Raw genomic sequence first — 14,834 nt, 5'->3', positions numbered from 1 at the left:
TTGACCTGTTATCTGTCATTTGACAGATCATGTGTAGCCCGATCTTCTGATCCGATGACAGAAGAACAAATGAAATCAACATACACTCAGTACGACATATGGCCGGAGCCAAAACTGCACAACACGACACAGATCCAAGTCTATCTTCTATGTGTGACACTGCAATGGCGGATCCTGGGACGCTTCTGTATCTACACAGTCTCTGCTGTAGCTTTATGAAGTATGAGTAATGGAAACTTTTGCCTACTCCTTTTGATACGCCAGAAGCTTCCTATAGCTGCAGGCAAGTCATGAATGAAGGCCTAGAAAGTGTCTGTATGAAGCCATCGCCTCCTGGGCCTAATGGCGGCTGCTCCTCTATTTTCACACCCTCTGGTAACACAAGTCAATAGAATCCTCCAGAAAACAGAACAGCCATCGCACAGAGAAGAGACACTTCTTACCTTATTGTCTGTTTCGCAGTAGACAAGCGCTTCCTTATAAAATTTGATGGCCTTCTCGTAGTCTCGCTGGACTGCGGCATGTCTGGCAATTTCTGAGGAGATTTCTGCTGCCAGAGACTTTTGGGAAGGAACCACGTCTGGCTGCTCAAGCTGAGCTCTCTTCAGCACCCTGGCCTGTATCTCCCGGGCCTGGCAAAGGTGACAGGTATATGTGATAAATCAGAATATTTCACAAATGTCTGTCAAAGGGGTTCTCCGAAAGCTAAAAAAACGTATAGTCAATCCTTAGAGGGGTCATCCATGTAAGATGGGTGAGAGTCTGACTCCGAGCACCTTCGCAAATCAGCTGTGGCAACCCAGTGAACGTTCACTGTTTAGCAGGTACAGCCCGGTATTGATAGTAGCGGACATGCTTGGTATTACAGTTCACTACTGCTTTGTCCTATTCAAGTGAATGGCCAGCCACCATGAAATGTACGGAGCAGTGCCCGATAAACAATGACGGGGTCCTGGACCACCATCAATATGATATTAATGACCTATGCTAAGTCTTGGAATACTCATTCAGGCTGAGGCCACACAGAACGTAATGACAATCTCAAGATTACCCTCTGTAAAGAAACAATGGCTTCTTCTGTCTTCTCCATCTTACTGTAAGTTTTAGCGAGAAGGACCAGATAGCGGCTGTCATCCATAAGCGGTGATAATTCATTTACTAAAGAATAAAAACAAAAGTAATAGACAATGACGTATCATAACATCATACTAGGCCCTGTTCACATCATGTTAGGATCCTTCACCAGGAATATTTTCTGCAATGTATCTCCTGCTCTGATGTTCGCCTCTATATAGTCACTGCTATAGGGCACCCTGGCCAGTACACTGTGAGCCCTGCAATCAGCTGATCAGTGGTGGTCCTGGACATTGGGCCAGGTCATCAATAATAAAGTCCTGGAAAGCCCATTTAATGTTTCTGTTACAGTTGATATCTATGGCTGTCACTTTGTTACTATTATAGGGCACTGAGGCGATCAATGTTATAGGAGCATATGTGACCGCTACTATCAGGACCCATCCGCATGACCGAGTGTGCTTCTGAAGAGGGGACGAGTTTGGTGCAGGATGCAATCGGATGACACTTGAATTGATATCTGAATGCCATCCAAGTGCAGCACAGTCTGTTCTGAGGACATGTTTGATCAGAGAGCAGGTCCTATCCCGCTCCATGTCACTGGAACGGATCAGATAAGAAGCCCCCATAGACGCGACTTTATCACGGAATGCACTTGGATGACATTGGGATATCACTTCAAGTGTTATCTGACTGCACTCCACTGCTATCTCGACCCCACAGCGGCAGCACGCTTGGTCATGTTCATGGGGCCTTAGAGTCAGCTCACACAGCAGAATTTTTGCGGCAGAATCCAATGCAAAGTTTGCATGGCGGGTCCCGCATCAAAATCCACTGTGTGAACTTACCTTTATAGGGCACTGTGAGTTGTGCTTGTCTTGTTCTCACCTTATTGGGGTGCTGTATATTGCAGTCGCTCTCATACAGGCATCTAAATACTGTGTTTTGTCTCCCCCTGACCGTGAGGTAGGTTTCGTACTCAGATGCCGGTCAGGGCATTATAGCAGATGTATGTAGTTGGTCACTGTTTTGGATGCCGGTCTCTACATTGCTCTTCATACCTGTCTCATGATCCAGGGCCTGCTGAAGGACCTTTTCTGCTTTTTCATATTGCTTCAACTTAAGTAAGAGCTCGGCCAGGTCATGGTGGAGGAAGTTCTGGTGGGCGCTTTTCAGGGCAGTTTCATAGTAGCTGATCGCCTAGTAAAAATAAACCAGGAGCGTTATTACCCCATACTGCCCACGGGGAGGGGACAAAGCAGCAACAGACACTTACCTTGGAGTAGTTGTGAGTCTTGATCAAGGCTTTCCCAATCTTACTCGCCAGGGCTCCATCTTTCGGATTCTTCTTCAGAGCCTGTTCATATACCTCAATGGCTTTTTCAGGCTATTAAAGAAAAAATTCTCATCCGTAAAACATGTATCGAAAATGATATAGTATGACAAGGAAACAGACACAAGCATTGCAGAAAAGATAGAGCTTGTTGGTAAACCTGCAACAGATTTACGACCCACATGTCGCTTGTCACAGCCGTACAGTCAGTAAAGAAATACAGTCAGCACTGCTATACCCATTACCAGACTAACCCAGAAAACTTCCGGAACATATACTGTCGAGTTATCAGAACCACTGACCAGCAAAGTGAATAACATTGAGATAGATGTCTACTTCCATCAAGCTGCTATGGTTCTATATGACCTAGCTTTCGGAGAAGGGTGAGGGGGCTGGAGAGCCCCTTAGCCCTGAGAATGGGCAAAGAAAGAGCTCAATCCAAAATCTAGACAACCTAGTCATCCAGTAGAGAGTGATAATTGCAAGGGGGTTAAGTAGTTTGCAAGGCTCTCTGGACTAAACCAGGGTGCAAGCTCCACAGAGGGGCACAATAGGAGACCTTTAGTGAAAGATCAGCTCTCTGGGAGGAGGGGCAAGAGATCCCAAGGAGGGGCAGTTCAGAGTTCAGAAGAACCATTTAGCTTGGGAGGATACTCAGCCAAGAAAAGAAACTGTAGACACTCAGACAAGATGGAATCAGCGCATCAGACATAGAACTTACCTCCTGAATACTCATATAAGCGTCTCCTAGCAGGAGCAATGTATGAGAGCCAGGCACCTTCTCCACCAGATCTCTAAATAGTGAAAATATAATATAAGAATATACCTATTGTAATTAATATCTGTGACTAAATTATGCAAAGATTGGTGAGGACATGGGGAAATGAAACGTGATCAGAAAACAACAGGAGCTCCGTTTCTATAACATACAGCTTGCAATCATTACATAAACACAGAGGTGTAGAGGTTTCCTGAGATTACATTATTCGTGGTCTACAGCTCACTGTATGTATGACACCATGCCTGCTACTGCAACACACAACAGCTCGGGTGCAAGAGGTGCAAAACTTTAATACCATGAATATTGTAGTCCTGAAAAGCCCCTTTACGTTAGAAAATTATGACAGCCTTCAGCCACCAGTAGAGGGCGCCATCTGCATTCAATTACACACTGTACTCATCCATCATAAGTCTTCTTTGCCCGGAATTTTCTACATTGACATTGCTACATCTCCAGCATTGGACTCTGGAAGCAAATGACTGAAAATCACATGACACAAAAGCTGACTACATCTCCCGTAAAAAAAAAATAAAAAAATCTCCCACTAAAAAAATCTTTCTAGTACTCTGAAAGCAGCAGGGTGAGCACTGATATAATTTCTATGGATCATTATTACTATAGCGAGGGTCATGAGAAACCATTTCACAAATACTTAGAACATAAAGATTGATTTAAAGGGACCTTATCATTGGATATCTTTTTTTCTAACTAACACGTAGGAATAGCCTTAAGAAAGACTATTCTCCTACCTTTAGATGTCTTCTCTGCGTCGCCGTTCGGTAGAAATCCGTTTTATTTGGCATGCAAGTGAGTTCTCTTGCAGCACTGGGGCTGGCCCCAGCCTTCAAACAGCACTGAGGGCGTCCCCAATGCTGCGAGAGAACTCTCCAGCGACGCCTCCATCTTCTTCTGGAACATCGACTCCCTTTGTCTTCTTCTGTCCTGCGCATGCCCAGGCCACAAGAATATGGCCGCTTACACAGTAAGCTGGTGTAAGCGGCCATTTTCTTGTGGCCTGGGCATGCGCAGTCGGCTCTGCCCAAGGCCTAGAAGATGAAGACACAGGGAGAGGACATTTCTGAAGAAGATGGAGGCGTCGCTGGAGATTTCGCTCGCAGCATTGAAGATGCCCCCAGTGCTGCGAGAGAACTCATTTGCATACCAAAGAAAACCATGATGGCGCAGGAAAGACATCTAAAGGTAGGAGAAGAATAGCCTTTCTTAAGGCTATTCCTATGTGTTAGGGAGAAAAAAAAGGGTATCCAATGATAGGATCACTTTAAGGATTCTTCCAATGAAAGCATCTTATGCCCTATCCACGAAACTGCGGGGAGCCCCAATGATGACGCTACCACTCCACATACTTTTGTGGAGCTCCGACATCCCCCGCAGTTCCCAAAAAGTGGATGTAGAGGATGGGTGATCAGTGGGTGACCCAGCAGTTGGACCCTCGGCATTCTCCCAACATGTATGTGTCAGCAAACCATTATCTATATTGGTCCTCTAGACATTAAAGGGGTTTGCCCACGGTTGCAACTTATGCCTTGCTGATGATCCACAACTCGCAAACCCTTTAATATCTGGAGGACCCCGGTAAGAGAGACACTTGGTGAACATCTCCTGTACTTCACCTGTAGCAGCTGATGTAGAGCTTCTTATCTTTCCTGTGCTGGAGATAGATGGCCGCCATTTTCTCCTTGGTCTGGACAAAGTAAGGCTGTTCTGGAGAAACGTTCCTGAGCATGGATAGAGCTTGTTCCACGTTGCCGTGCATCAGAGCCATCTCAGAGTTCGCTATCATGAGGCGCAGCTCCTCTGGTGTCCCCGAAAATTCATTGATAGCATCTTGTAAGACTTTAGCGGCTTCGTGCTGTACATGGAGGAAGGTTATAGGGATGAAGCTTTAGTATCAGTCATGTGCAGGACTCCTGCATTCTAGACGGGAGGGAAATACTCAAACGAGTCATTTCTAAGAGGAAAATGTGGGACATAAAATTATTTTATACAATACATATTGGTCCGGTTACCAAATGTCAATTCTTGGACTGCCAATTCTCTAGCTCTTCATGGGAAGAACAGAGCTGCAAATGGACACTTCCCGCGCCCCATAAACATGACCACAGGATCACCTGTATGTATATTTTCAATGGGGTGAGTGGAATAGGCCAGACACCTCTGGCCGCACCTTATCTTCCCTGAGAACAAAAGAATTGGGCATGTTCTTAGGGAAGAGCCAAGACATCCCCAAACACATTAGCTGGTCAGACTCATCTGCCCACAAACCTTAAGATTTGTATTTTGTTTCATCCGTGACAACACAGACAAGTATAAGAAGATATATCCCTCCATTACCTGCTCTCCATTCATACGATGACACTCCACAAGCTCCAGGAAGATGGACACCCTGTCACTTGCACTGACTTCTACTTTCCTTCCTTTTGATTTTGCAGCGGATCCCCCTTTTTTCATTCCAGGTAAGTTCATGGCCATCTGTAGTGTTTTAATGGCCTCCTGTATTTCTCCCATTCGTTTCTTGGTCTGGGCTTTGAGCAGATTGTACAATGGATATTCACGTATCTGTGAAGAAGAAACATCTACCGTATATACTCGAGTATAAGCCGACCCGAATATAAGCCGAGGCCCCTAATTTTACCACAAAAAACTGGGAAAACTTATTGACTCGAGTATAAGCCGAGGGGGGCTTTTTCTGCTGAAAAACTCGGTACTCAGTATATATATATGTGTGACCGGACATAACAGAGTAATGAATCCTCAATGGCTACGTAGATGAACGACAATGTACAAGCTCCGACTATAGGAGAACCCCAATGTTAAACATGCCTTATGTGTTAGGACTTCATGGGGGGAAAGAAGGTGCCCCCATTTAGGGGGGTTTCCTTCCTCTCATGGAGTTTGGCATTTCAATGCCCAGCACGTAACACTACATGGATGCCAAGACGTGTCTCTGTCCCAAACAATCAACTGATCAGAAAGAGAACCAATCCAAAAATGTATGACTATACAGATAGACAGCAGGCAGGCGAGTTGCGGCTCCGGTAATCTCTAAGGGACAGTGCTCGGATAGGTCCAGTAGTCCCAGTAGACAGGTGATCATTTGCAACTTTGGTCCAACCCCTTTAAGGTCTTTTTTAATTGAGTATTTATACGAAAGTTTTTATCGCATATTCTCACCTCAAAGCTATAACTCAAGCACAACTCTAAGGAGTGAGAACAGAGCTTTAGGTTGTCTTGGTAGAAGTAAACTTGAGCCATCAGAAGATGAGCATCGGCATATGACGGGTTATGTTCCAGGCAGTGCTGTAGGCTGCTCTGAGCGGCGTCAACATCACCTATAGAAAAGAGAGAGAAATATTAGACACGGGACAGCCGGAAAAACGGCCGCTGTCTCCTCTGCCACCAATCAGCTGCCTGAAGGGGTACAGCGCCATACATTTTGTAGTGGTTTTGCACAGTACTGCAGCTCCATCACAAATGAATGGGACTGAGCTGCAATACCAGGCACGGCCCCACTGCTGTGACATGGATAGCTAATCCTAAACACATACAGTGAAGGTTCTGAAAAACCCATTGATGAAAAACGATAAGCAAAATCCTAACTGCGACAATTTCTGATAAAAAGGACAATCCTCCCTCCATATAATAAAAAGGTTTTGCGCTAATATTTTGGACGTACCTGCTAAATATTTCACCTTTGCGATCAGGAACACGGCTTGTTGAAGTCCCGGAGCCGTCTTCACTACGGTTTCTAGGACGGAGGTGCAGTGCTTCAACAGGGGGGACACAGGCTGCCCAGCGGCGGGGGGCTGCAGAGATAAAATGTTGTCTGTGCAGAACTTTCTAGATATGTAGAATGGCTGCAGAATTTTTTAAAAAATATAGATAATGTAGTCAAGAGTTTTAGGGGGTTGGTTTCACTGCGGAATAACCACAGCAAACATCCCACAGCGGACTCGCTCATGGGAAATACAGCAGAAATCTGTGGGATATTGCTTTGGCTTTTAGATGCGTTTTCCAGTTGGCCGAATAATTGACTGGCTGCGTGTTCAAGACAATTTGCAGCATGTGATATCCAATTTATTGGATGGTCGCTGAAGATTTTGCAGCAGCTAACCCGCTGAGAGTATGTCACGTGTTCCCTGTCCCTAAAGGGGTATCTAGGATCAGGAAAAAAGGAAAACGGCGCCAGGTCCATCTATGGACAGCTATAGTATTGCAATATTGTGGGTGCATGGGTCAATGAAGCAATGGACACCTATGTAAGATTAATTGGGGCTGACAAAAATAGCCAAATTCAACAGCAGTGTGTATGTGTGACTACTATATCACTAGAACAGGGGACACCCACCCAGCAGATATAGGTCCTTGTATAGTGACCTAGTGCTGGTACGGCAGCTCAGCCCCATAGATTACAATGGCAGCTGCAGTTACGGTGTCTGGCCACTATAAGGCGCACTGAGCCATGTGCTTCTGATTCTATGCAGTGTATACTACGGGAACTGGAAGCGGCTCCAAACCACTGATCAGTGCGGGGGAGGGGTTATAGGCCGGCCCCAAACGAACAGATATTTAGGGCCTATCCTAATGATAGGTTGCAGATAGTAATTGCTGTACATCCCCTCTAAGTGCATTTTCCCTGACAGGTATTTTGCAATGTCGGACACACTTTACCTGGTTCGGGCAAAAGTTCAAATACTCCCTTATTATCTCAAGCAAGAAATCTGGGTTTAACATCTCAAAGTACTGGATCCCAAGAGGTAATCCTTGTAAGGACGAGAAGTGATTGTCCAGGACATCATTTAACAAGTGGATAACCTCTTCTGGTTTCTTCTGCTTCTTCATAGCCAAAACAGCCCGTAAGTAGCACAACTCCTGAAAAGAAGAAGAAATAGTGTGCAGGTTACAGGATCACATTGGAGTCTGTGATCAGATTGAATCAGGTTGAAATACTTTTTCTGATTTCAGTTACTTAAAGCGTATCTGTTTTGGGAAGCGTCCAAGTGTGAGTAGAGTACATGAAGAGCCATTACAGTACTTACATTTTGCACAACTGAACAGTTTTCCCCTCTGCTGACTGGATTTATAATTCTCCCTGAGCTGGTGAGTGGAGACATACACAGAAACAACCCTAGTATCATGTAGGACCTATATTCACATGTAGGAAGTACTTGGGCTGTAATAGAAACTTCCAATTTAGCGACAGGCTCTAGTCCTCTGTGTCTGCGCCTTACTCAGCCCTCTCCTGCCTCTCTCATAGACATTTATAGGCACATGTAATCGAAAATTGATTAAACTGCACCGAAAAACCCCTACACAAGACCTGCACCACATTTATTGTATATTTTAGACACTTTCTGCGCCGCTCAAAAAAGAGGTTTGGCTTCATAAGAAAGAGACCTAGGGTGACATGCACGACGTTGTTACAAATTCTGGTGTACAATAAGCCAACCAATCTGCATGACAAGGATATGGCATATTAGGAGGACAAGACATCACTTTATGACTCCAGGGCCGCTGCTGTGCAGGGAAACTGCAAATGTTCCATTCACTTCAATGGAGCAATAGAGAAAGACTGGAGGAGTATGAATTAACCCTATAGCCCTCTCACTCTTAGAATTCCCCAGAGGTAGGACCCTCACCAACCATAAAATAAGAATATATTCCATATATGCCATTACTTAGCCCTTTAAGCTCTCTACATAGCACTTGCATTCACCAAATAGTAAACTATAGGAAACTCTTGGGCCAACCCAGTGCAAAGTCTTTAATAGGGCTGCCACCTACCATGGACCACATGAGTCTTTTGGGCCCATTCCAGCATCAGGTTACTTCTCCTCCCTCTACAGCTACGCCCCTTTGTAAAACTTTGCAATGCAGTATATTATATAGCTGGCTCTTACCATAATCCTTATATTTTAGTAGTTTCTCTTTCCAATCCTGCATCATCTGTAAATATTCATACACCTCTTCCTCTAGAGTCCTACAATACATCCTAGATCAGGAGGAGGGAGATGCGGCTGCAGATGTTCTGTCTCATTGCTTCAGTGGAACAATATCTGGTGGAGGGGGCAGGGGTACAACGAAGGGTAGACATCTCTGGCCAAACATGTTAGAGATATGTAGTCTGGACCAGTCAACCATCTAATCTGTGTGCGTCCTGACCTTCCCCATGGCAGAAGAAAAAACGAAGGTATGGGTATGTTGTATTTCAATATGCCCAATCCCTTTATTGTCATGCCACCACGAGGACTGTCTGTCAGTGACATACACCTCTCCCGTATTGAGAACACATCTGCATGTGGGGAACGTCGGGAGGACCGTCTGTCACCCGAATTAAAGGGTACGGAGGGGTTACTGAGCTCCTACATCACACCAGGAAGGAACACATGTACATTTCTTTATGATATGATAAATATTTCAGCCCATCGATTCCACACATCTTCTGCAGACTCACCCCGGATTTTCCAATAGACTGCTGAATCTCCATGAGAAATTCCAGCTGCTGATCGGCATCTTGTAGCTGTCCCTCCAGTATCTGGCATCGAATAATACCTACAAGATAATGCACAGTACAGGACATTACAAGACAGCTCCATCTCTATCCAAGAACCCTGAAAAAGTACTGACAGCCATTTCCATATTGAAAATCGATGCTTCTGTGCTATGGAAAGACAATCGCCTCATAGATGTGGCTTACAAGAGGTTTATACTGTAGAGAAGTCATAGTCAGCTGCACTCTTCTATGGAGAAGGACCCCAATGAAAACCCAAACACCCCACTTGTGGCCCCTCAATTTACTATATTAATTGTGTCCGGAATGACCATTGTATGGCGAAACCATTGACACTGGAGGCCATATCCTTGTGGAAAAGAAGCAACTGGCTCTGAAGACCCAAAAATGGCTTCAAAAATAGGATGGCAGATTAGAGCTTGTTCCTGCGGATCTGTGACCAGGATGGAGGCTAAACCAGTAGCCCCTGTAACCCCGTCATGGCCTCTCTTACTAGCATTCCTTTATAAAACCTACAAGACATTTATTGGCAGGATTTCTTCCTTTCCATCACGTCTTTCCAAAACCTCACTGCAGCTCTTTCAAGACTCCGAAGCTGCAAGAGCTGGAAAATCTCTCCTGTACAGAGCCACATAAAGCGTCCATTGTGTTGACGTTCTGGAGACCCTGTTTTCAGAAGGTTTCTGGAAAATGACAATATGTATATGTGCAAGCTGGCGGCGCGGCGCCCGCCTCACCCCGCGGCCTCTCAAGTCTTCCCTTATTCGGCTTGCGTTACGCTAAAGTGGACGTATCAACATTTCTGCTCCGACTGACAATCAAAAATGGGTTTCCAGGAAGAAAAAACATTTTGAAGCAAAATATAACATTAGGGTATAGGTTTAACCCTCTCAGCCAAATATACGTGTGCACAACCCTCTGATCTGAACAGCACCAAAGCTCATGTATTAATACTAATGTCTAATAGTTACACAGAGGAGAGTTAGATAGTTATCAAGAGTGGCGTTTAAAGGGGCAACAGCAGCCTTGCAGTGCTGGAGTCCTGGGTTCAAATCCTGCCAAGGACAACATCTGCAAGGTGTTTGTATGTTCTCCCCGTCTTTGCGTGGATTTTCTCTCATACTCCAAAGACATACTGATAGGGAAAAATGTACATTGTGATCCCTATATGGGTCTCAATTATAATGAGGGGTCAAGCGCCTGCACCGAAATCTTTCAGGAATCATTTACACTCCAAAATGACATACATCTGATGGATTTGTTGGCCTTGCACTAGCTATACCTCCTTTCAGGTTGTGTCTGCCTCATACTGACACTGGGCTAAAAATTGGCTTGCACAGAGTCTGTGGAGAGGGGATAGCCCAGAGGAGGAGCAGACACTTTTGGTTATTCCTAGTGCCAGCCTCCTAGTGACCACGTCTATACCCATGGTGCTGTGAAAGGAGGACAACATTGCAACCGTCACATGGCTGTCTCACTTTAAAAGCCTTAATCTATGTAAAGCCAACCAACCCCTTTACCCCAAAACCAAAATGGCGCCACTAAGACTCCTCACCAGTCAATGCGGAGACACTCGACTCATCAAGAGTCATCGCTGCTTTGTACCACTTTAATGCTTCCTTCACCCGGCCCTGCAGAAGAAGTTGATAGCCGAGCTCTGTGGCAATGGTGGCATCATGAGGAGCCAAACTGACTGCACGTTCCACCAAGGTCTGGGTTTGTTGAAGGATCAGGTGGTTCCGTTCACACTAGGGCAGAAAGAAGACAAGCCGTGATATTTCTACATCTAGGAACTATTTCTCAGCAACCATTACAAGATGCTTTATTCGCCAAACAAGTTCTGTACTCTCAAGATTGACAGTATACTGGATATCCGTTGGATATGATATCAATATAAGATAAATCTGGCCCTGACTCCCAGCTCTCACAGCAATGGCAATGAAGCACTGATGGCCCTGTTGTAGTCCAATGTGTTTATGAGCTGCCATGTACCCCTGCCCTCCAGCTGCTGATTGACAGCTTTCTCCCTATGTACACTGATAGCGAAAAATCTGTCAATCGGCAGCCAGAGGGCGCGGCCATCTCATGAATACTCAAGACTTCTTCCTCACTGCAAAAAATAACCTGCCACTTCCCCAGCGGCCTCACACATGTCATAAGCAACACCCACCACAGGACCCTCAGTCACTACTATTGGCTGCCCTTGAATTAAGGAACATAAATGGGTAACAAGCTCCCATTAAAGGAATTTTTCCATCTTAGCAGTTTATCCCCTATCCACAGGTTGAGGGATGAGCTGCACATTGGTGGAGGTCCTACCACGGGGACCCTTATGATCATAAGAATGGCACTTTTGCTCCCCATTGTGACAGGTGTACCCCTATTCATTTCAGCTATCTCATGGGGTTCTAATGAAATGAGTGGTCCACGATTGTCTGACAACAATTTAATTAATTTAACCATTCTGTGGTGAGTAAAACATCCTCGTTCTCGTGATCGGGTCCTAGCAGCAGTGGATAAGCTGCTGAGATGGAAAACCCCCGTAATGATACCCCAGGTCTGGCTCTCCGCTATTTGGGTGCCCTGGCAGACCTGAACTACTGAGACCACAACACTAGTGTGAACCTATATATAGCACTAGTATATGATGTATATGACTAAAACAAATATGTTTACTCTCCTGGACGCTGTCATTTCTCATGAGGGTGTTAATGACACAATGACAATTAGAGGGACACTTACCGCTGTTATCACTTACCATTCTACTAAAGGCCAGAGACATGCTGTGGTACAGGTGAGCATTGTGGGGTTCATAGCGATCCAGAGCCTTGATTAAATCTCCCAATTTACTTGTGGCCTGAAGTTACAATAGCATATTACATGTTACATACCCTCATCTTCACCCACAAAAAAACAGCAGTGAAGCGGTGTGTGTGTGTGTATATATATATATATATATATATATATTATAGTAAGTATATACACACACACACACACACACACATTTCTACCATACGGGCCATCATTCATGTGATACATGTATATGCCAGGTCTACCAGAGGTTCTTGCCACTCACTGATGGACAGGGGTAGGGCAGGGTTTAACATGCTGTGTACCTGCAGATGTCAGGAGAAGGAACTCAATGTATAATAATGTTGTGGCTCCCTCTAGTGGCAGCTGTTGGAAACCAGCAGATCATGTTTCACATTTATTTGCAGGGGATTTGGAGCTCAGTATCAGTAAAACAGACCATGTATTTTACCCCTTGTTCACATCTGCATTTGGTAATCCGTTCGGGGAATCTGCATGGAAACCCCCCGAATGGAGCGGTGTGCAGTGAAAGCACATAGACCCCATAGTCTATAATGGGGTCCGTGTGCTTGCTGCGTGCTGCCCGCACAAATCAGGCAGACAGGAAAGTAGATTGTGAAGTACATGTTCCCTGCGGAGATCTCACGGCAAGCACAAGGACCCCATTATAGTCTAGGGGGATCCATGTGCTTTCACTGCACAGCGCTTGCAAATGCGTTTGGTATTCCGTTCAGGGGGTCTCCATGCGGACTTCCCCAAACGGAATACCAACGCAGATGTGAACGAGGGGTTACATATTCAAATGTAAAAGTATCCAGCAGTCTATCAATGATTCTGTTGGATGTGACCTCCTGAGCTGCCCTCAGTATGTCCATATGAGCGGGGTTCCAACTGGTAAATCTGACCAATACCTGGAGAAAGTTACCCAGCCCCAAATCAGCTGTGGCCGTACATGGCGCACTCTATGATTTGTGTTATAGAATTTCATACAGTTCTACAGCTAGATACAATCTGTGTAACTTATACTGCTATATATTCAGTAGGGCCTGCAGTGGCATGGGCGATCCGAGGCAGCGACGTCTCTTACCTCATGAACGTTCCCTTCTCTGCACAAGTAATAGACACCCAACATTCGGAGGGCCTCCAAGTTATGACTGTCCTTCTGTAGTAACCTATAGGAGAAAATAGAAAGACTTTACAGCATTCAGACGTTCCAGGTCACCTGGATTTGATATTGATGGCCTACCATCAGGAACAATGCTCCGTGAGCTAAAATCATGGAGAAATCTGCATAAGTCCAGGCTGTTTAGCTCACAGAGCATTGGTCAGACCGGATGTAATTCACTCCGCTTCTCAGCCGGCTGCAGGACTAGACATGGACTATTAGCGTCCGACGTCGCCTTCCAACTCCTAGCATGCAAGTGTTCTTAATAAGGAGAAGGAATAAGGGGATTCCAGGAATTATAGAAAAACACAATGGAGGACTAAAGACCCTTGGAGGGGGGGGGGGGGAGAGAGAGGTATCCTGCACGGAAACAGATGACCTGGTGGGCGAGGGTTAAGATCAGAGAAATATTCTCCTCCATTCTCTGTATAATGGGAACTGACAAGGAAACTTTACATGACAATGAAGATGCACAATGTGAATTTGAGGCAGGAATAGCGATCCTCTACTTGACTTACTGTAAATGCTTAACATGTGGGCGTGCGACACATCACAGAGGGGCTTCAATATCTGAGCCACCCCCGGGCGGCAGATCGTATGACAAAACTGTCCATTTTAGGCAAAGGGTTAAAACTGATTTCTGCCGGAGACGCTTTACTGACTCACCCCGATACATCTGTCAAAGTGCAGGAGCTGTCGCCTAGTCTCACGTGGGAGGATAGGATAGGAGGTAAAGCCCATTATACCGTATAGGGCTGTTCTGATGGCGGTGTTATATAGCGCTTCTGTAGAGCTGTCAATATGGAGATCACACACTGCACTGATGTTCACACTAAAAATGCTCAACTAAGTAGCCGCACAGTGTTATCTTTGTGTGCTGCAGTATTACACATATAGTATAGGCAGAAACTTCAGACCTGTTTATATATAAGGAATAAAGGGGGAATTGAGGATAAAATGTATGACCTGACAAGCAACAAGAGAACGGTGCCACCTAGTGAACAAGTAACGCCAAGCAGCTCTGAACAACTGCGGACAATGACTGCCCTATAAAATAGGGTTAAATCAAGGGTTACAAAAGCAACTTTTAGCTTTGTACCAAATATCTTATAGGCAGACGCACCGCAGGTTATCGATTGCA

The 14,834-nt window shown here is 45.2% G+C and overlaps 1 protein-coding gene across 1 annotated transcript in view; it reads right to left on the bottom strand.

Annotated features, from left to right (window-relative positions):
• TTC21B (tetratricopeptide repeat domain 21B) overlaps nt 1–14,834 on the bottom strand; it is a 40,278-nt gene that overhangs the window by 15,908 nt on the left and 9,536 nt on the right. The window contains exons 7-20 of the mRNA XM_075284222.1: nt 13,616–13,700; nt 12,476–12,574; nt 11,273–11,465; nt 9,661–9,758; nt 7,878–8,078; nt 6,883–7,012; nt 6,381–6,538; nt 5,541–5,765; nt 4,820–5,058; nt 3,129–3,201; nt 2,351–2,461; nt 2,136–2,274; nt 1,052–1,158; nt 444–632 (exon numbers count right to left, since the gene is read on the bottom strand). Of these exons, the coding sequence (XP_075140323.1) occupies nt 444–632; nt 1,052–1,158; nt 2,136–2,274; nt 2,351–2,461; nt 3,129–3,201; nt 4,820–5,058; nt 5,541–5,765; nt 6,381–6,538; nt 6,883–7,012; nt 7,878–8,078; nt 9,661–9,758; nt 11,273–11,465; nt 12,476–12,574; nt 13,616–13,700 (2,047 nt within the window). The remainder of the gene's footprint in view (nt 1–443; nt 633–1,051; nt 1,159–2,135; nt 2,275–2,350; nt 2,462–3,128; nt 3,202–4,819; nt 5,059–5,540; nt 5,766–6,380; nt 6,539–6,882; nt 7,013–7,877; nt 8,079–9,660; nt 9,759–11,272; nt 11,466–12,475; nt 12,575–13,615; nt 13,701–14,834) is intronic.

The sequence above is a fragment of the Leptodactylus fuscus genome, chromosome 8, assembly GCF_031893055.1.
Source record: "Leptodactylus fuscus isolate aLepFus1 chromosome 8, aLepFus1.hap2, whole genome shotgun sequence".
Classification (NCBI taxonomy): Eukaryota; Metazoa; Chordata; class Amphibia; order Anura; family Leptodactylidae; genus Leptodactylus; species Leptodactylus fuscus.
Note: the sequence above shows the minus strand (reverse complement) of the source record. Positions and strands in the feature narration are given on the sequence as shown.